The 23,313-nt window shown below is 44.0% G+C and overlaps 1 protein-coding gene across 1 annotated transcript; it reads left to right on the top strand.

The window, feature by feature from the left end:
* Window positions 1-926: 926 nt before the first annotated feature.
* Window positions 927-22,796, top strand: zmp:0000001174 (retinoic acid-induced protein 2). The gene is made up of 2 exons (XM_037675039.1): window positions 927-941; window positions 20,983-22,796. Exon 2 carries the CDS (start codon window positions 21,046-21,048, stop codon window positions 22,621-22,623), a length of 1,578 nt encoding a protein of 525 aa, XP_037530967.1. The 5' UTR covers window positions 927-941; window positions 20,983-21,045; the 3' UTR covers window positions 22,624-22,796.
* The last annotated feature ends 517 nt before the right edge of the window (window positions 22,797-23,313 follow it).

The raw sequence follows: 23,313 nt of genomic DNA, 5'->3' as shown, positions 1-23,313 counted from the left end.
TATATGCATGTGTCATGAGAATGTTATATGTGAGTGTCTAGGTTGTTTGATAAAATTGGGGCCCAGGTCTCCACGAACCATGGAGATGGCGGATCCTCCCCGCAGCTCAGTAGTGCACCTGAACCCCAAGGCCCTGCTTGAGTGGTGGTGTGATGGAGTGGGTGGAGGAAGACGTCGGGATGGGGAGGAACAACTGAGGAGGTGGCAATGCCCTCCCAGGGGGCCAGCTTCCCCACTGACCCAAATAGGCACCCCCATTCTCCGAGATCCACTAGGGGAGGGAGGCTCCAGTGCATCCATCTAGGAGCAGGAGGCAGCCGCACCACCAGGGACCTAGGCCACGGACCGGCAAATAGCCCCGAGGACCGACCAGGGTTCTGCTTTAACCAAATAAAGACGACCGCTCCAAGATGGTGGCCGAAAATCCTGCGCCACAGCAGCTAATGAGGGATCTAGTGTTTATATGATATTTATGGCTATGTCTGTAGCATTTTAGCTAGCACATCTGTATTACGCGCTGCTAGCTTAGAGTTACTTCTTGTGCTGTGCTCTTTAAATTGAATCTTATTGAATCAAGTGTTTACTTACGTAGGTAAACGAAGATGTTTAAAAACATGTTAAAATACATCAGAATGCAGGAAATGGCATGTACTTCATTCACAATTATCAGAGGGAGGACTCCCAGAGCCCCCACATTACAAATGTTTGGGCTGAGCACCCCTAAAGGGCAGCTTCTAGAAACACCCCTGTTCCGCTCCCCCTCCCCCCTCCGTGTCTTTGTGGGGGGGAGGGGGTGCTGTGCTGCGCGCGCAGCTTCAGTGTTGGACAGAGTCGCAGTGAAGAGATAAATATCGGGCTCGTGTATTTCTGAGCTTTGTGCTCTGGTTTCTTCACGGACCGGGAGGAGCAGGAGGAGCGGGAGGAGCGGGGCTCTTCGACGGGTGAGCTCGTGTTTGTGTCTGAAGTAAAAACGGACATTTTATTGGAGGAAATAAGGAAAACGGATGAAAGGAGCGCAGGCGCTTCATGTTGTGTTGCTAACTGGCTGACAGCTCACTGCTACGTGTTTGTGACAGGAACCAGTGACTAACTGGTTTGTTGTGGCAATGACAGTCCAGCTCCCAGAGGCTTGATGGCTCCCACCGGCTAGAGGGGCTCCATCACCCCCCCGCCAGCTTTAATGGCTGCAGGTTCACCAGGGGTGGTGTCTGTGATGAGCCAACAGGAGCAGTCCTGGTGGGAAGAAACACTGAAACCATCATCTTCACCAGCTTCTTCCATTTTGGGTCACAGGTCGCCGGTGTCCATGTCCAGCAATCACTGGGGGGGACACCCTGGACAGGTCTCCAGTCCATCACAGGGACACATAGAGACAAACGAGACAAACAACCATTCACTCTCTCACCTAGAGACAATTTAGAGTTACCAATCAGCCTAACATGCATGTTTTTGGTCTGTGGGAGGAAACCGGAGCACCCGGAGAAAACCCACGCATGCACGGAGCGAACATGCAAACTCCACCGAGAAAGACCCTGGACCCGGATTTGAACCAAGGACCTGCTCGCTGAGAGGCAGCAGCTCTACCAGCTGCACCACGGTACTTAAACTGAAATTTCAAGTCTAGTTGAATCAGTTGCAGAACATTGCATTGTGGGTAATGGCACCAGCCCTGTGGGCCAGGGGACGTTGATGAAAGGGTCACTGGGTTGTTGGAGACTTGGGGCCTGAACCCTCAATCCACCAGCAGTCACGTGCTGAAGTGTCCCTGAGCAAGACACTGAACCCCTCACTGCCTCTGATGTGTGTCCTTCAGTGTCTGAATGTGATGAAGCTCTGATTAGTCTCTTTAGAATGATTTGATCTATCTTTGTGTAGATCTAGTATAGAGCTGTATGAATGGGTAAATGAGGCACAGATTGTAAAGAGCTTTGAGTATCTTGATTAGATAGAAAGTCCAGACCAGTTGCTTAAAAGTTGATTGTAATTGAATTTATCATCACTGTTGTTTTGAGTCCTGGACGTTCAGGGCCTTGAATGTTTTCTGTCGTAATAACTGATTCAGGCGTTGCAATAAACACTAACGCGCTAGAAAATATAAACTGGGATGCATGGATTCAAGACACCCAGGCCAAGTCTGCAGCTATTTGGAGAGAAAGTTAGTTACTGCGTACTTTTTTCTTTTTAATATTCATAATTATTATTATAATTATAATAATAGCAAGACTGACGTAAACAAGGACATTGGAACTGCCCCTGGATGTTTGGAGACGTTGTATAGACACCCCCACTAACGTATTTACCAGCTGGGCCCCACCAGTCACAGCCCAGTGGGCTCTCACCACAAGCTGCACAATGGTTCTGCTTCAGCCAACATTTGATCTTTGTCTTTAAACAACTTCATTCACCAATTTGTGTACATTAAACTAACATTACAGACTAACAACAACAGTAATATATACACATAAAATAAAGAAAACAATGAAATAGTTTAACATATGGCTGCTTTCCTTTAATCTTGGCAGTTATTTTCTCATTTGCATTGTTATTTTTTAATTTTTTTAATAGTCCTTATTAGATTTTTTTAGGTAAGTGGAGGAGAGAGAGAAAGAAAACAAACAAATATAATTATATGTCAAAAGAAAGTAAACAAATGAAATAGATAAAGGATAACTTTATGTAATCTTGTTATTAAGTTCTCCCCCCCCAGTTGTTGGTTCCTCAGTGGTACCGACTCAGGACAATGGAATGGAGTCAAGAATTATGGAGTACATTTTATTGAAATATTCAAACTGGTATATATTGCTGCTTGTTGTTCCGTTGGGATCTGTTGTGTGAGAAGGTGTAGTCATTGTGATGTACTCATGTTTTTCACTTTTCCAGCCGGGTTTGGATCTGTCTGGAGTTTAAGTTCACCTCTAGATTACCCAGTAAGCAGATGGAAGTGGATAGTGGGACGTTATGGCCAGAGATTTGAGACGGTTTCATTATTTCTTTCCAAAAGTTTTGTTGGTGGACACGGTGTGTAAATGTCTGATTCTGCAAGTCCCATGACAGACATCCTGTGTTGTGTGAGATATGTTCTATGAATTATCTTATATTGTATTAACTGTATATTGGTGTTATTGGACATAGTGAAGATGTTATGGCAAACAATATTCCAACATTGATTGTCTGTGCAGATATTAAGGTCTTTTCCCCATTTTGTGATCAGAATTTGAGGTGCATTGTCACTTGAAGATATTAATATATATAATTTTGAGATATTTTTTGTGATTTTGCAATTTATTTTACTAATAGGGATGGCTGTCCTAGGTCAGGATTATTAATGTCCATTTTAGTTTTGATGGACTGTTGATTATATTGAAGGAACTGATTTCTATCGATGTTATATTTATCGATAAGCTGTTGAAAAGTTAAGAGGTTATGCTCATCAAAGATGTGGTGGAGGGTTGCTGCAATTGCTGGGTTTTTAAAACAGTCGTGACGTCTAATTGTGTTGCTAATGAATTTATTGGTTTTACAGTCAAGTTGTTCGATGTCGAGCCATGGATGAACATGGTGGGTTGAGTGTATCCATTTGATGAGGTATTGCAATTGATTAACTAAATAGTAGTAGTGGAAACTCTGTGATGGACTTGCAACCTGTCCAGGGTGTCCCCCGCCCCTCGCACAGTGATCGCTGGACATGGGCACCAGCGACCCCCGTGACCCAAAATGGAATAAGCGGGTAAAGATAAAGGATGGATGGATGGATGGATGGATGGATGGATGGATGGATGGATGGATAGTAGTGGAAACTTGGCGCTTCTAGGCCGCCTTGAAGCTTTGACTGTTGCAATGTTGTTAGTTTTATTCTAGGTTTTTAATTTTTCCAGTAAAATGTTATAATTGTGTCCAGGGAGGTGAAAAATGCTGCTGTAGGTTGCGTAGGAATCATGGTGAATAAGTAGTTAAGTTTGGGCAATATCATCATCTTAATGGTGTTAATACGTCTTATAATTGAAAGAGGTATTGTCATCCATCTTTTAAGTCATCTTTTATTGTTTTCAATAGAGGGGTAAAATTAAGGTGGAACATCTCTGACAGCCGGGGGGAGAATTTCATGCCTAAGTATGTGATCTGGCCAGCAGGTGGTGGTAGGTGAGGGATCTGTGATGTGTAAAAATTGGTCTCCATTTATCGCCAGTGTGGTAGACTTGTTCCAGTTTGTTGTGTAGTCTGAAATTCTGGAGTACGTATTGATTACTTTGGTTAGTTCTTTAATTGATTTGTTAGGGCTTTGTAGGAACAGTAGTACATCGTCTGCATATAAGCTGATTTTATGTATTATGTTATTGTATGAATGCCTTCAATATTAATGTTTTGATGGATTGCTGCTGCTAATGGTTCAATGAAAAGTGCAAATAATGAGGGTGATAGTGGGCACCCTTGTCTGGTACCTCTGTGTAGTGTAAAACTTGTTGAGATCAAGTTATTTGTTATAACTGCTACTTTTGGTTTATTGTAGAAGGTTTTGATCCATTGAATAAATGACTGTCCAAAACCAAATTTTTTAAATGTTTTTATTAGAAATGTCCAATTTACTTTATCAAATGCTTTTTCTGCATCTAGTGAGATAATAGTTGTTTTATTGTTTGTTGGGATAAATGAGGCTGAAAAGTCTACGTGTATTATTTGAAGAATGCCTGCCTTTAATAAATCCTGTTTGATCTGGGTGAACAACAGATGAAATAACTGATTCAATACGTGTTGTTAGCACTTTGCTGATTAATTTAAGATCGGTGTTAATTAAGGAAATAGGTCTGTAACTAGAGCAATGAGTGGGCTCCTTGCCCACAGCCACCCCCAAGTCATGATCAAATTGTCTAAAGGTGTTATTTATTATTTGTGGGTCATTGGTGATATTTCCCACAGAGTCTTTAATTGTTGTAATGAGAGATTTTTCCTTATTATGTTTAAGTTGATTTGCTAAATATTTACCAGATTTATCATTATGTTCATAATGGTTATATCGTAGTCTTTGTAGGATAAATTGTGTCTTTTTACTGATGATGTTATCAAGTTTATTTTTGGTTTCTCTAATTTCCTTATTACATATGACTTATGTAATTGTTTTAATTTTTCTTCCAAGGTATTTGCTAAATTTTGTTCACTTTTCTTTTTAAATGAGGAATAAGAAATTATTTTCCCTCTTAATACTGTTTTAGCTGTTTCCCAGATAAGCGTTGGAGATGTATTTATTATATGGTAAATGGACTGTACTTATACAACACCTTTCTATCTTATTTCAAGATACTCAGAGCTCTTTACAACAATCTGTGCCTCATTGACCCATTCATACAGCTCTATACTAGATCTCTACTAAGCTAATTGAACAAATCATTCTAAAGAGACTAATCAGAGCTTTATCACATTCATACACTGATGGGACACACATCAGAGGCTGTGAGGGGTTCAGTGTCTTGCCCAGGGACACTTCAGCATGTGACTGCTGGTGGATTCGAACCCCCAACTCTCACATTGGATGACGACTGCTCTAACCACTCAGCCACAGCCGCCCCCAAAAATATATATATATCATTTGTTTCCATAAATAATGACCACTGTTTCCTAAAATATAAATTAAATCCTTTGTCTTGCAGTAGAGATGTGTTGAATCACCACCTTTGGCTGGTTTTTGTTTCAGTTTTCTTGTCCAATATGAAAGTGATGGGGGCATGATCCGATATGATGATTGAATGAATAGTTGGGGTGGAAATATCTGTTATCAAAGAGTTGCTGGTAAGAAAATAATCAATTTGTGAACATGATTTGTGGACAGAAGAAAAGTAAGTGTATTCCCTTGTAGAAGGGTTTGTAGCCTCCACCCATCGCCAAGGTCAATACCTGTCATGCATTGTTTAATGGTTTCAGTTGAATGCCAGTTCTTAGTGTGGTGGGAGTTTGTTGAGCTGTCTATTGTTGGGTGGATGACTGTGTTAAAGTCTCCACCTATAATTATGGCTGATGTTGAAAAAGTCTGTAATGATGTGAAAAAATTATGATAGAATGTGGGGTCATCCACATTCGGTCCATAAATGCTTGTGATCGTTATATTAATATTATTCATTGTCCCATTAATAATAATATATCGTCCATCTGAGTCCGTTATAGTATGCTTCTGGATTAGGGGTTAAATAATGAGAATTGAGACACCTCATTTTTTGGAATTATATGAAGAAAAGTAAATTTGATTAAAGTGCTGCGTTTTTAATTTCATATGTTTGTTGTCTGATAGTTTGGTTTCTTGTAGCAAACGTACATCGGCTCGCAGTTTTTTGAGATGACAGAGGATTTTGGTTCTTTTTGTCGGTGAGTTAATGCTACCTACATTCCAGCTGATAAACTTCAGTTTAGTCATTAGATTTATTTATGTGATAGGCGGCTGTGTCTGAGTGGTTAGAGCAGTCATCCTCCAATGCAAGAGTTGGGGGTTCAAATCCACCAGCAGTCAAATGCTGAAGTGTCCCTGGGCAAGACACTGAACCCCTCATAGCCTCTGATGTGTGTCCATCAGTGTATGAATGTGATAAAACACTGATTAGTCTCTTTAGAATGATTTGTTCAATTAGCTTTGTATAGATCTAGTATAGAGCTGTATGAATGGGTCAATGAGGCACAGATTGTTGTAAAGAGCTTTGAGTATCTTGATTAGATAGAAAGGTGTTGTATAAGTACAGTCCATTTACCATTTATATTTTGAAACTGCCTGATTTTGCTGATATTTGAAATCTTCCCAAGTAGGAGAGATGTGACACTGGAGGGAGAAGGGAAGATAACCCCCCCCCCCCCAAAAAAAAAAAGAAAAAGAAATGAACAACAATAACAAAAAACACAAAAAGGCCCATTGTGTACCCAAAAAGTAAGAGCCAGGTATCACATGAATCCAGAGACAACTGTATATAGATTAAGTTGCATATACACATACATGTACATATGCGTACATACACATTAATTTTTTTATAAATTACTCAGGGGGGGGCAAAACAACAAACAAACCAACGAATAGAGCACCGTCTTGGGGAGTCCAAAGTAAATAGAGAGAGCAAGAGAAAGCTAAGAAAAGGATAGCAGAGAAGAAAAGAAGAAAAACAGAAAGTAAAAGAAAAAAATAATAATTTAGCAATTGTAATGGTAGTCAAGTGTCAGAAAATAAAATGTTAATTATTAATAATAATTATTATTATAATAATGAAACAAAAATTTGACTTATTTATCCATGAGGGTTATATAGCTATTGCTCCGTCCTCCCCAGCCCCCCTCCCACTTCATTCTCCCCATAGATGTGATTTAGTCGTGGACTCCTGTGTTTTGTATTTACAGCCAGGTGGTGACCGTAGCATCCCGGTATAGCCGTCCATCAACATAAAGTTTATCTACAGTTAACAGTTAGTGAAGCTCTTGTTCACTTTTTTGCCCTTTTTCACGAAATTGTTTAAGAAGCGAGAGAAGTTTCTTTCGCCTTTCTTGGATTTCCTTCGGATACTGGTCGTTCATCCCATAAGAAGTTCCTTTTAATTCCCTTCCGCGACTTTTAATTAATTCCTTTTGCTTAAAGTGTTTGGCTAAAATAGGTCTCGGCTTGCCAGAGTTCTTAGTGCCGATGCGGTGGACCTGGTGAAAAGTTTATATTGTTCACAGTTTCGCCTGTCAGTTGGAGTGCCGATTGCATGAAATCTTTGATTGTTCCGGGTTGTCTTGAGGTTTTTCTGGTGTTCCTGTGAATATTAAATTGTCGCGCATGCTGCGGCTCTGCAGATCCAGTATGGTTTCCTTCATTATTTTATTTTCATTTGAGATCATTTCAACTTGACAGGTAAGAGCGTTGACAGCATGTTTGAGTTCTTTATTTTCAGTTTGTACCGTCTCAAGCTGTGACTGGGTGAACTCGAGGCTAGCTTTAAGCTCTTCAATGTCCAAGTGTAGTATTTCAAGGATGGATATTTTGTCGTTTATGGACTCGAGTACACTGACCTCAATAGTCATAGTTGTCGCGCCTCATCTGTCTCGGAGGACCAGTCCCGCTGTGCTTGCTTCTGTGGAGGACTCATGATGCACAGGTTGTAAAAACGCTCATCCAGGTAGTGTTCAATTTTATCCAGAGTGATAAGTGTGGAATCAAAGGGTAAACCATAGATTATTCTTCATCGTTCTCCCCCCTTCTTTTTTTATTGTTTTCCTCTAGTGACAGTGCGCTGTCATGATGGGTCTCCAGTTGTCTCGCAGTAGCTTCCATTTCACGGCGTCATAATCCTCCCTTCGTCCACTCCTGGGTGGTGTTACAGGAAAGTGATCCGGACAAACGAGAAGTTAATGTCGCAGCTTGGCGTCTCCACAGCCTCTCTCCATGTGTGGGAGTGTGCGTGTCGGCTCCACGGCGGAGGAAGACTCCTCTTGGCCCAAGTCGCATCAGTCCAAAAATGTCTGAATTACTCTAGCGGTGGGAGCTGCCATTTCATTTCCATCTAAGATTGTCAACAGAACCCACCACTGATCCTGACCTGCTACTGTCTTGAAATGGCAACAAAGCCCTCTGCTTAAAAGGAGAGCTGCACGTCTGAAGCAACGATAATAAAGACAATTACTGACGTCACAATTCACTCACCACACAATATTAGAGATTTTCAAACAATTCAATTCAGTTTCAATTCAGTTTATTTATATAGTGCCAAATCACAACAAAATTGTCTCAGGGCACTTTACAGAAACATTCACATACATAAAAGCCAAGCCAATTAGTAAAGTTAAACAATATAGTAGATAACCTAAGTACAACTAATTGTTTTTTACTTAGCCTCAAAATTTAACACAAGCCCTTTTATTAACGTATTTTTTAAAGGTAGACACAACATGTTAGATTTTACAGTGTATGAGCTCAGCTAGCAGGACGTAGGTTACATATTGTAACCACTGATTCTATGATTGTGGGCATATTTCTTTAAGCCACGCCTAGTGGGTGTAACCCCGCGCACAGCGCGCCAATACTGAAAACTCAAGTCCATGTCTACCCACTGTGTGGGCCCCACCTACACCGCATAAATACCCATGAGTCCGTGGCTCGGCTCCCAATAGCTAATTTTTTCTTCAGCCACCTGGGAGTCAGTGAGGCCCAGTGCTTAAAGGGTTACGCCCACAATCAGAATCTGTGATTACAATACGTAACCTATGTTCTATTTCTTGTAGTGCTTGCCTTTTAAGTCACACCTAGTGGGTTAAAGGCAAAGCAGGATTTAGTCCACGCCTCACTGGATCTGTCCGAACCCAAGTGCGCATAACCAGAAAAACTGCTTTAACACATGATCTGACTAATTCCTCTGTCATGACTACGTGCAGTTAACTCAAGCACCTGATAAATACCATAACAGACATGTGTTCCTTAACACAACTGAGAACTGAGTACTCCGATTACTCATGGATTTTGAATATGAAAAGGAAAATGAAGAGGTGAGCACCACTGTGATGTCACTCTGAAAGAACTCTGAGAACCAAATGTGACAGAGATGACTTAGAGACATCACGCAGGTAAAAGTGGATGAAAGAAGTCTGTGATGACCAGGGTGCCGCAGAACAGATGTCCTGTACAGACACATCGCCATGCAGCGCTGTGGAGGTTGAAATTCCTCTGGTGGAGTGAGCCCACAGTCCATCAGGGATGGAAATGCCTACTGATGAATAAGCTAAAGAAATAGCCTCACATAACCAATGAGCCAACCACTGAGGAGATAGAGGTTGTCCATGTGACTGGTTACTGTAATGGATGAACAGCCTATCAGATTTACGCAGATCAGCTGTGCCTCTCACTTAACAAGCGAGTGCACAAACAGGACAGAGTACGTAAGACTGAACCTCTTCTTCAGAATTGTGTGGAGGGGTAGAAAACCCATCCAACATTATAATCCTGGATTTGAAAGAACTGTTTATGCTTTTAGGAATAAAAGCAGGGTTTGGGCGCAGTACCGCTGAGATCTCATCACCCTGATTTCTAAGACAGGAGGGGGCGACCGACAGAGCTGAAAGGTCACTTACCCTCTTTGCTGACATCAGAACTGTCTTGAGAGAGAAGAATTTCAGCAACACCTGATCCAGAGGCTCAAATGGATCTTCAGACAGTGCGTGGAGTATGAGCACTATCCCATTGTGGGAGGAGTGTGCACGAGACCGGTCTTTGTCTGTGCACACCTTTTTAAGAAACGTTTCATCAGAGGATGCAAAAAGGATAAAACCCAACTTAACGAACAAGAGGTCGGGTCCACGTCCCTCTCCAAACACCGTTTCTGAAAAGCTCCCCACTTGGCTACATAACATGCCATGGTGGATGCTGCACCACATCCAAAGAGAACCCCCATCACTAAACGTTCCCGTTTAGCAGCCAAGCCCAGAGGTGCTGTCCTATCACCGGAGGGCTCCTGATCGCTCCTCCTGCCTGTAAGAGCGCGTCCTCCTGCCAAGGCAGTTTCCATGATGCGCTCGTCAGCTGTTGAAGCACCGGAAAAAACAGCGCATGTGCGTTCTGGGGTGATCAGGACCACTTTCAGTTGTTCTCCCCGAACCCGCCCCAAAAGCTGTGCTATTAGCGGGGTCAGAGAAAAAGCACAAGTTAACATCTGCAGAGACAGGTCCGGGTTGAGGCGCCGATCCTTCTCCTGAGGTCCACCCTTGGACGTGATATTGGCCCCTCTGTTTAGCACCTTCACATGATGACTCTGCGGCCTCGGGGCAAAGTGTTTGATTACTATCCCCACGGAAATCAGCTCCAGCATTATGTAGAGACACTTGTGAGGGGGCCATGTTCCACCCACCTTCTGGGCAGACATGTTGCCACCCAGCCTGAGAGGGACGCATCCGTGGACACAGAAATGAGTGACATCACTCTTCCTAGGGGTTCTGTGGGTTTCCCCAGTGACTCAGGTTCTCCCCCACCGATGGGAGAGCGGTAATTATTCAAAACATGTGGCGAAAGGGGTTGAGACGCTGACGAATGAACCATCTCTGAAGCCTCCTCATGTGTAGAAACCTAGCAGGATGACAGCATGAGCCGCTGACATCATCTCGAGCAGCCTCATGAATGTCAGTGCAGTTGCCGGGTTGTGGAACCTGACTCGTCGAAGCAGTGACGTCAGGGATTCCCTCTTCTGGAACGACAAGCAGGCTGCCGTGATGACTGAGTTCAGGTCCATTCCCAGATATGTGATGAGCTGGGAGGGGATCGTTGAGCATTATTCCCTATTTACAGTGAAAACCAGGAGAGACAAATACAACACCAAGGTGCTTGTCTGGGTATCCGCTTCCTCTCTGGACTGGGTCAGGAGAAGCAGATCGTTCAGATAAAGGAACACTCTCATCCCTGCCGTGCGCAGCAGATGCAGTGCAGTTTCCACACACTTTGAGTTTTCTATCAAAAGTCCCTTCACCTCCATCTGTAAAACTCGGCCCTGTTCTGGGGACATTAACCAAGTTTCCAAAACATCACTGAACCTCGGGGGGGCACCTGCAAACTGCAGTGTGTGGTTCCAGGTAATTAAATGGCACATCCATTTCGTCATCTGACATGAACGCCTCCGGCTGTTTGGTCTTCCATGAGATGCTAAGAGCTAGCATCGCCACGTTCGTCACCGCTGCCATCTGCGAGGCGCACTGATGGGTCCTGTCAATGAGCCTCGTGGTCAGTTGGTCGCTGGGGGACGGAGGGATGATACACCGTCCAACGTATTTTGCCGCTCTCACCCCAAACACAAACGACAGGCTGGGTTCCAGGGACTGAACGGCTGGAAAACTGTGGTCCATCAGCCCCTCCACCTTCGTGATGGGTGCGAAGGTGGAGACAGGTGCCTTCAGTTTCAAAGGTTCCTAAGAGGAACCCGCCAAAAAAGAAAAAACCGCTGGGAAACAAGACCAGACCGGGTCCCGGTGGCTGGGCTGCTGGGCGGCAAATCTTCCCGCCAGGAGGTTGGAGGGTGGCGCCTTACCAGGAACAAACAGATCACACGCCATTGCCGCTTTCTGGATGATGTCCAGCAACGCATGAACAAGAGCGCCGATTGCTGGGAGGAGGGTGACGGAGAAGGTCTGGATGCCTTGGGGTCCTTCCGTCGACGGCAGCTCCATCTCCATCTCTCTTGTCCGAGAGGAGGGAGCAAGGCTGCTGGCCATTTCCACTTCAGAGGCGGACACGTCTGAGTCCTGCTTCGCGCCAAGGAAGTCCAGGAACCTGTCCAGCAGGTAGGACTCTGCCGGTTGTTCTGGGAGAGAGGAAAAAAGCTTGACCCAGTGCTATATCTCTTCCGTTGGGAGAAGTCTGCAGGATGGGCAGGAGGCCTGCGGTGTCACGGCCTGGCGGGCATGAGTGGTTCCCAGGCAGCCTTCGCAGACGTGGCACCGGTCCAACGAAAGGATGCAGCCTGAGTTGCATCCCTGGCAGAGATGAATCGTTCCACTGGAGGACATCTTGCTTTTTTTTTTCTTTTTTTTTTGCTTGTTGTTGTTGCTCAATGTTGGCTGGCTGAAGAAAAAGGGGGAGCTGAGCCACAAACTTGTGGGTATTTATGCGGTCTAGGTGGGGCCCACACAGTAGATGGGCGTGGACTTGAGTTTTCAGTGTTGGCGTGCTGTGCACAGGGTTAAACCCACTAGGTGTAGCCTAAAGGGCAACCACCACAAGAAATAAAACAAAGTTTCCCGCAGCTTTAGTCTAACCAGTGTTTCATTATTCACCTGACAGTACTTGACTTTGAGCTGTAGATTTGTTGGTGTACATTCATCTCAAAATAGTGGAAACGGTGAGTAGTTGTTGCAGAATGATCTGAACAATGCTGTTTTAAGTGGAGGTGTCGTAATGGATGTGAACTCTGGCGTGTACAGGACTGGTCAGTGAATTAAAAGATATTGGTAATCTCTGCAGATATGGAAGGAGCAGGCATCACAATGGATGTTTTTTGTCTCTCTAATGAGATGTACAAACCAGATTCCTAAAATGGGACACTAAACAAATTGTGAATAAAAACTGAATGCAATGATGTGGAGATGGCAAATGTCAATATTTTATTCATAATATAACATAATAATAATAATAATAATAATGTCATCACAATGTCAGCACTGTATGTTTCCATACAATGGCGAAATTAGTCTCTGCATTTAACCCATCCACCACCAGGTGGTGCAGTGGGCAGCTATTGAAAGCGCCCGGGGGACATTTTGGGGATTAGACGTGCTGCCCAGAGACGTCACGTAGATGACAGATCAAAAGTTTAATCTGAGTAAATGTAACATTTTAAAGGAAAAATATGTTGATTCAAAATTTCAGTGTCAACAAATCCCAAAAAAGTTGGGACAAGTAGCAATAAGTGGCTGGAAAAAGGAAATTGAGCATATAACGAACAGCTGGAAGACCAATTAACGCTAATTAGGTCAATTGACAACATGATTGGGTATAAAAAGAGCTTCTCAGAGTGTCAGTGTCTCTCAGAAGCCAAGATGGTAAGAGGATCACCAATTCCACCATTGTTGCGCAGAAAGATAGTGCAGCAATACCAGAATGGTGTTACCCAGCGTAAAATAGCAAAGACTTTTAAGTTATCATCATCAACTGTGCATAACATCATCAAAAGATTCAGAGAATCTGGAACAATCGCTGTGCGTAAAGGTCAAGGCCGTAAAACTCTACTGGATGCTCGTGATCTCCGGGCCCTTAAATGTCACTGCACCTCAAACAGGAATGCCACTGTCAAGGAAATAACAGAATGGGCTCAGGAATACTTCCAGAAAGCATTGTCAGTGAACACAATCCACCGTGCCATCCGCCGTTGCCAGCTGAAACTCTACAGTACAAAGAGGAAGCCATTTCTAAGCAAGCTCCACAAGCTCAGACGTTTTCCCTGGGCCAGGGGTCATTTAAAATGGAGTGTGGTAAAATGGACTGTTCTGTGGTCAGATGAGTCACGATTTGAAGTTCTTTATGGAACACTGGGACGCCATGTCATCCGGACCAGAGAGGACAAGGATAGCCCAAGTTGTTATCAACGCTCCGTTCAGAAGCCTGCATCACTGATGGTATGGGGTTGCATGAGCACTTGTGTCATGGGCAGCTTGCATGTCTGGAAAGGCACCATTAATGCAGAGAACTATGTTCAGGTTCTAGAACAACATATGCTCCCATCTAGACGTCATCTCTTTCAGGGAAGACCCTGCATTTTTCAACACGATAATGCCAGACCACATTCTGCAGCAATCACAACATCATGGCTACGTAGGAGAAGGATCCGGGTACTGAAATGGCCAGCCTGCAGTCCAGATCTTTCACCTATAGAGAACATTTGGCGCATCATAAAGAGGAAGGTGCAACAAAGAAGACCCAAGACGATTGAACAGTTAGAGGCCTGTATTAGACATGAATGGGAGAGCATTCCTATTTCTAAACTGGAGAAACTGGTCTCCTCTGTCCCCAGACGTCTGTTGAGTGTTGTAAGAAGAAGGGGGGATGCCACACAGTGGTAAACATGGACTTGTCCCAACTTTTTTGGGATTTGTTGACGCCATGAAATTTGTAAACAACAGATTTTTCCCTTAAAATGATACATTCTCTCAGTTTAAACTTTTGATCTGTGATTTGTGTTCTATTCTGAATAAAATATTAGATGTTGGCACCTCCACATCTTTGCATTCAGTTTTTATTCACAATTTGTTTAATGTCCCAACTTTTTTGGAATCAGTTTGTAATTGGCTAGTGGAGTGGAGGGGTGTTGATGGAGATGACCTTTAGCTCATCTGCTGTGCCCCATCCATCCTGGCTGCTTTTGTTTCCTCTGGTAAAATAAACCCATAATGAGAGAGGGTTTTGTGATAAGAGGGCTATGTGAAGTATTGAGACGGCAGTGCATGTAATGGAGTTGAAATTGGGGCTTGTTTTCTCTCTTTATTTGACTCTCTGTAGTGTACATTTAATCACTGAGGCGGGGGGAGAAATGTGGAAATGATTACAGTAAAAGGGACAGGGGAGGGATCTCATTTGTCCTTTGGCTCTCTGTTGGGTCTCTTCATGCCTATTCACTCAATTAGCTCTTACTGGCTTGTGAAGTCAGAACCCTTACAGAGGACACGTGAGATTTTTGAACGTAAACGTGTCAATAAATTAGGCCGTGTTTAAAAATCCTATTCCGGGTTTGTCAGGGCCGCATCACGTTTCTTCCACTAGCTCAGGTTTGACTAAAACTGCTTGAACTTCTGATAGCACGTTGAAACCAGAGACTTGCTCCGACAGCACACTGCTTCAAGAAGATTAAGACCTTAAACTGAAGCTATTTGCCAAAAAAAAGTTTGGTTTAGCTCTCTTGCAGCCAGAGAAATATCTAATCTCGCGTGTGATTAAATAATGTTCCTGTGGACTCTTTGTCTGACCTTTCCTTTTCTGAGTCAACACAAACGCAAAGCAAAATCACTGGGGCAGATAATGTGGCAGGAAGAAAAGATGACCGTGGTCTCCGTGTACTTTGGATTATTGCAGAGCAAGCTGGGTAAACTTCCTACTCCTGCTCACTGCAGTTTGACATTGTTCTCACATGATTCAAGTGAAGTGGAATCAGTGACCTGTGAACTGTTGTGGAGGCTGGAAGAGGTGGGCACTGGATCAGAAGCTCTTAATGCTGTTTAAACTCCTGACATGACAACAAACCAGAACTGCTTTAAGGAATGGATTTCCCACCGCTTTGCATGCCAGAGTTTAAACCAGACATGGGCAACTTAAGGCCCGAGGGCCAAAAGTGGCCCTTGAACAATCTCCATCAGGCCCCCAATAACCTTAGTTAAAAAAAACTTTTACAAAAAAACTGATAAAAAAACAGCAATTTATCAATGAGATTGAAGGACATTTAAATGAAACGTATTGTGCAAAACTTTTTTAAAAACATTAAGTCATTGTATTTCCATAACTAGACTGAACCTTAAAGACTTAGAAACACAGACACATGTTTGTTTTTAATATTTCCACTAATGTGTATAAAGTTAAGCTAACCCAACAATATTCAGTCAGGTCATCTGGACGGTTTCTTTTTTGTGCTGAGACATTTTGTCCATCATCCAACGGACTTCTTCAATCTAAGGAACCAACAAACAAAACTGATTCTCTACCGACAGCATACTGGTACTCCAAAATGAAAAAGAAAACAGTTTGCTGGTCAGAGGAGATGACAAGGGAGAGGGCGAGCCCCAGAGGCCATCTTAGCACCAGCAAACTGTTGTGTTCCCTCTGGAGTATGCTGTTTGTGGAAAATCAGTTTTGTTTGGAGGTTCCTCAGATTGAAGAAGTCCGTTGGATAATGGATGAAATGTCTCGGCACAAAAAAGAAACCGTCCAGATGACCTGACTGAACACTGGATTTTATACTTGGATAATTCAATCAACCTTTATTTATACAGGTAAATCCCATTGAGCCATTGAGGATAATTGAGCAAGAACTTTGATGTTAAGCTAATGGGGATAACATTTTTAAAGACCCAGTTTGTAGAATATGTCTTATATTCCTAAAAGATATGTGAAATACATTTTATAAACGGCAGCACGGTGGCGCAGCTGGTAGAGCTGCTGCCTCTCAGCGAGCAGGTCCCTGGTTCAAATCCCGGTCCGAGGACCTTTCTGGATGGAGTTTGCATGTTCTCTCCGTGCATGCATGAGTTTTCTCCAGGTACTCCGGTTTCCTCCCACAGACCAAAAACATGCATGTTAGGCTGATTGGTAACTCTAAATTGTCCCTAGGTGTGAGTGAGAGAGTGAATGGTTGTTTGTCTCGTTTGTCTCTATGTGTCCCTGTGATGGACTGGAGACCCGTCCAGGGTGTACCCCGCCCCTCGCACAGTGCTAGCTGGACATGGGCACTGGCGACCCCCGTGAACCAAAATGGAAGAAGCGGGTAAAAGATGATGGATGGATGGATGTTTAATAAAGCATGCTAACTATGCTACAATAAGAAAAAGCCTACAAAAATGTCTTCCAGATGGATTATCTGTCATAAAGAACTTTTATTTTCTGATTCTTTATGCGGCGCTTTGATTGCTTTTGAACGTTTTGATGTGGCCCTTTGGAAACAAGTGTTGCCCACCTCTGGTTTAAACAAAGATCTCAGAGTACAAGTACTCAGGATATTTGTTAGAGAAGACACTGAGCCATTACCTAGGGCTGGGCCATATCCTATTGTTCACGATAATACCGGTAAAAAAAACTTGCCCGGGAAAATAAATTATATCATGACATGCTAATTTCATGGCGTAAATACGTCAGTGTTTCCCCCTACCATTATACAAGCGAGGCGCCTTGCCCCGTTAACCAAACCGAGCGTGCCAAACTACTGAACCGAACTGCGCACCCCCCACCACCTGTCGGTACTGGCGTAATGCTAAGCTAGCCACGTGAAATACTAGCTAGCTAAAAAGCTAAAAGCATTGCTCACACTGCCGCTTCCCTCACGTTGAGCCCCCCTCCCCCCGCTCTAAACTGCTGGTACAAACACACGCAGCTCAGCTGAGTCTCTCGAGGTCCATGGAGCAAGAACAGAGTCAGAGACGGAGCATCAGAGAATCATTCCTGCAGGAACAGAGGACGCTGAAACTCCACCAGCTTCAGGGTCAGATGATCACCTTGTTACAAGTTCTGGAAGTTACAGCTCATTTAAAGGAAACAAATATTTTATTGTATGTTACATTTGTGATCAACAGATCTTAAGCTTCATTTTATTTAGTTATTTTGGGAAACTGCACCTGCACTTTAGTTTTTGTGGTGGATTTAGTTGATCTATATTTTGTGCAGACTTTTTCAATCTAAATAACAGAAGGATCATTTTTTTATACTTTGAGACTGAATACTTTACTAAATAAAGTAATTTCAGTAAAATCACACCTTGTTTTTTTTGTTTTGTTTAGTTTTTATATAATACTGCAGAGCATCGTGTTAATTTTGTCAAATGAATAACCGATTTCTGTTGTTTTGTTTTTTTTGTTATATCACAAAATGTATCGTTATCATCAGAATGCTCTGAAATAAAACAATATTATATTTTAGCCACATTGCCCACCCCTTCTACTACCAGAACAAATTTTCAGCCAAATATCTGTGAACATGATGGACTTGCAGCCATTACTGTGTCTGATGAGGTCAGTTTACTGTGCTGGCTATTTTGAACCTTCTTGGTTCTAAAAGTTAGTGAGTTCCAGGTGTTCATCCAGAGGTTACTTTTGAGGCTTTCATTAAAGTCCATCCAGTGGTTTATGAAAGATTTTGCAGACAGACAGGGTTTAGGCTCAGAATTATTGCAAATGTTTTTGTCACGCAGGTACCACACCTAATTTTATCTCTGTCACTGTCAAACTGACTGAGTTGTGTTGGCTCATACTGATTAGTTGTGGTGGCCATCTTGGCTTAGATTGACTACAGAAGTTAATGAGTTGTAGAAATACATCTAATGATTACTTCTTAGTGTTTCATTCAACTCTGTCTTTTGGTTCCGGAGATAATTTGCTATAGACAAAGTAACACATGCAGACAGCAGCAGTGACAGGATCACCTGCCTTTCATGGCAGCACATGATGGCCCTGTCCTCTGACTTGGATCGTTCCAGGGCTTTTGCAACAGCAGGAAGTCTGAACCAAGAATGACTTCTTTCATATCGTGTCGTGTCACAGACCTCATGACCACGTTATCACGCAGGAAATGGCTTGCCTCCAATTTCCTGGAATGCAAGAAAGACCACAGCACCCAAATAGTGGTGAAAAAGAAGTGTCTTCAATCATGTGTGTTCTCTGTGAACAGTGAGACACGAATCAAGGAACAAAACTTGTTGCAGCTTCTTGTGCTGGCTTGAGTCAACAGTTTGTCCTTCTGGCCTGCCTGGCCTGTCAGCTCACGACTAACACACTTAGTGAGGATGAAGCTGTGGCGCACGTCCCCTGTCGTGGCCAGGTGCTCATCCTTCATGGAACTGAAGGACACGTCTCGTCCAGGCTGCGTTGTGGAATAAACACGAGAGCTGTGAAGAATCAATGCCGGGAAGGCTTTCATTATAAAGTCTGAGATAATCTGTAATGTGTTCTGCTTCATGACTCCAGAACAAGATGACCTGCTGCTCGCCTGCAGCAGTCATGCTGGAACCCACCACAGCCACATTATTACAACTACAGAAAAACATACAAGCTAGCCTGGGGGTGTGGGGGAAGAGATGTCCTCTCTTCACTGACGAAGCTCGACGCCGTGATGAACTGCCTGGATTATTGAGCATGGACTTTGTTGGCCGTGATGAACGCTCATCACAAGGAAAAAATTCACGAAATAGTGTTTGTTGCACTTTTTTTAAATTTTAAGATGCCACATGATTTGATGCTGCAAACAAGATAAAGCACCCCACCCCCACCCCTCAGCCCACCCCCACCACTATCACCCACCCTTTCTCTTTTCTCAGGCTGCATGAATAATTGACTTTGCTGATATTGGATGCATTATCTCTTCAGGAGCCCAAGGGATGTTTTATTGTTGTGGGGGGGGGGGGGTGCTCTCCAGAGCGGGAGGAGGAGGGAGGGCCATGTGGCGTGAAGGAGTCGTAGTGAAGCACACGCAGCAGACTGACGGACAGATGGACAGGGTCACTTCTTACCTTGACTTGTGACCCCACTCTGCATCACAAGTGCTACAGCTAGCTGCTGCTGCCATTTGTCTTTAACTGTAGTGCTCATGTAACGTGCAGCCGACAGCATCGTACAGGTAGGAGTCAACGTGTGCTTTAGGACACGGTTGTTTTAAGACAACAGGTTTGACCGTCAGCTCACCAATCTGCTCAGGATTAAATGATTTCTTCAATCTGAGGTCGTTTAAAAACTACAAGATAAGCTCTGGGTTGTTCACAGCTTTTCCACGAAACAACTAAAAAAATCTCACTTGGAGTCTTTAGACTGGATCAAACTGGTTTTGATTAAAGAAAGCAGAACTTGAACATTCCCAGTTGAGAGTTGTGTGTCCTCCTCAGACTTTATGGAGTGCTGCAGGTTTGAAACGCTCACGCACTCATCTCATGGGACACTTGTAGTTTTTATTTCTTACTTGGATCCGTGCACAACTTTCAGTGAATGTGTACAGAAGTGACAGTGGCTCATAAGAAGGTCTCCTCTGCTAACTGAAGCTGTTTAAGTCTACAAAGATAACATTACATACATGTGGTTCTGTAAAATAAATCTGATTATTGATTACTGAAGTGGTTTCCTGCTTGTGTAATACTTTTTGGGGGGAATTTTGGAATACTCTCTCACCCAACACCTACATTAAGTGAAATAAAGAGAAAACACTGATCTTCAAACTATTTGAATTCTTCATCATCATTTTTTTTTCATTCAACCTTTATTTAAACAGGTAAATCCCATTGAGCCTCGAGGACTCATTTACAAAAGAGACCTGATTTAAACGAAGAATGATGACAATAGACAGTTATAAAAAGGCATACAGATTTTTTTTTTTTTTTAACAAATATGAAGGCTAAAAAAAGAAAAGTAACAAAAACGGCTAGATTCTAAGGCGAATGTAGAAAACTAAAAACAGGAACATGTCTGCATTGGTCCCTGCCAGGAGTCCAACAGATTCTTAAAGCCACTTAGAGAGGTCAAGGTCGAGAGCTTCATCATAGTTTTAGACGTTCCTTAATGTGGTTCTAATAATGGACAAACTGCACTTTAAGCCCCAGAACAACACACTACTGGCTTGTTGCTGAATGCTTGAGGTGGGGTACCCCCTGGACAAGTCACAAGTCCACCACAGGACCACAGAGACCTGCAGTGTCAGTAACTTTGTTACTGAGCTGCAGTAGAGACAACATAGACTAAATGTTGTCTTTTCAAGGACAAATGCCAAAGATCTCAACAACACTGTGGTCTGAGATTTTCCACTTGTTCTCAAACATTGTGCGTTTTGTGTTTCAGATACCAGAAGAACAATGGATGAGATGTCAAAATAAACTCTGGATGGTCTTCATTAACTGAATCATGGAGGACAGTGATGATATTAAAACGCACAACAACGTGTGCAGCTCTGAGGAGGGCGAAGGAGAAGTCCTGAGGAAGGTGGAAGATGGTGACAACCCACAGACTGCTGACCTGTTTACTAGCAGCAGGACAGGACTGAACAAAGTTGGGCTCTCTAACCATGAGGACCATCCTGCACCATCTCTGGTGAGTCCCACCACTGAGCCTCCAGGAGGAGTGGCTCTTAAAGTAGCAACGACTGTCCTCCACCCAGTGTGTCTGGGAGAGAGTCCCCTAATGCTGCCACTCCATCTCCAGATGGCCGGAGCAGCTGGTCCTCAGCTCGGCCAATTAGGAGCAGCGCCGTACTTGATAACGAGCCAAAGCCCCGTTTCACTTCCCCTAGTTCTGGACCAGCAGGTCATCCAGCACCTGAGTCCCTCTGTCATCCCTCAGACCACGACCTGCCCACAGTTGCCCCTCCAGAACAACAGCCTGTGTTCGAACCCTTTGTCGTTTGGTTTACCTACAGCTGTCGACCCAAAGGCAGCAGGACAGTCGCAGGAAGCCACCCTGCTGTCTCTGCTGCAGAATCCAGCTTTTGCAGCCATCTTGCAGGACCTTTTTCCTCCACAGGCTGGATCTTCAACATGTCAATCCCAGGGCTCTGCCTTCTTCCCCCTTCCTCCCCTCGTTCCTCCCTATACCTCCCCTCTGGCTCCTCTGGTCCCTCCTGCTACACTTCTGGTCCCCTACCCTGTTGTCATCCCCCTCCCAGTACCTCTACCTGTCCCCCTCCCTATCCCTATCCCCGTACTTCAGACTGAGGACTCCAAGGGGAGCGTTCCAAAACCAGTTTGCACTGTGAGTAAAAGCACTCAGACGTCACTGAAAGATACTACCTCTCCAAGGAAACGCATGCTTCCCTTCCAGTCCCAAGATGTGTCCCCGTCCCTTACGTCTCCAGAGGAGGGACAGATTCTGGACCTTTCTGTCAGGGCCTGTCCAATGGAAGTAAAACAGGAATATCCCTATCCACAGCAGGACAGTGCGCTGGACTTGTCGGTGCCTAGTGTGAGGAAGCAAGTTGGCTTAGAGTCATGTCAAGATTCGAACAGCGCTGCACTGTCTCTCGGTGTTGAGTGCGCGCAGAGTTTAGACTCCAAACTCCTGGGCAGTCTAACTTCACTGGAGTTCAGTCGGCAGCACAAGTGGCTGGTCGACACCAGCGTGGCAGGATCCAGCTCTCTGAGTCAGCAGAGCGCAACCGCAAACCTCGAGTTTGTCAGCACCTCTCAGACGGCCAAGGTCATTGTCTCTGTGAAAGATGCCATCCCTGCCATCCTTTGTGGGAAGATTAAAGGTCTCTCCGGAGTCTCCACCAAGAACTTCTCCATCAAGCGGGATGGAAGCCAGGGGGCTTCTCTGCAGCAGCTCTATGGGATGCCGTCATCGTCTCGGGGGCAGCAGGACCCCAACAATAATCATAAAAAGGTTTCTAAAAACAGAGCAATCAAACTAAAGAAGGTCAGCTCTCAGGAGATCCACTTTCTTCCTATTAAGAAGCAGAGACTTGCAGCGCTTCTCCCCAGGAAGTAGGAGCACTCACCCGGGTGGGGGTTTGGTTAATGGCTTGACGGCCCCCTGGGCAGCATCAAAGAGCAAAGGTTGGCTCAAGAGGATTGCTCAGTTTCTACTGGGTGACTGATGGATGAGGCCGCTCAGCTGATTGTGTGTCTTCTCAATAAATCACACACGTGCACGTTATAACATGCTACAGAGTCAAACATTCCCGTGTTTGACCAAAGACACACGGGTCTATTTGGCTCGTTTTGTTTCCACATGCACTTTTTTTTTTAATATATGTGCACTGACATCCTAAAATGGTGTGCACAGGGCTGCCGTGCCCATGAAGTCATCAGTGGGTTACTGACTGGTTGTTTCAGCCTGACAGGCTAATGAAGAACTGGTGAGACCAGAGCCCAGTTTCATGAAACTGACTTTGGCAGCTCTTATGGTCTTCTAATGGTTTTCAGATTTACACAGAGGACTTGGAGCTTTAAACAAGAAAAGCATTCCTAAAAAAAACCAAGCCACTTTTGTTGCCGTGTGACGAAACGTCTCACAGCAACATTTAACCCCCCCACTGTGCCCACGACCAGCGAGACATTTAACCCCCCCACTGTGTCCATGACCAGCGAGACATTTAACCCCCCCCCCCACTGTGCCCACGACCAGCGAGACATTTAACACCCCCACTGTGCCCACGAACAGTGAGAGACATTTAAC

This window comes from Nematolebias whitei, chromosome 3 (genome assembly GCF_014905685.2).
Source record: "Nematolebias whitei isolate Nwh7 chromosome 3, NemWhi1, whole genome shotgun sequence".
NCBI lineage: Eukaryota > Metazoa > Chordata > Actinopteri > Cyprinodontiformes > Rivulidae > Nematolebias > Nematolebias whitei.
This window is presented reverse-complemented; position numbering and strand designations above follow the sequence as displayed.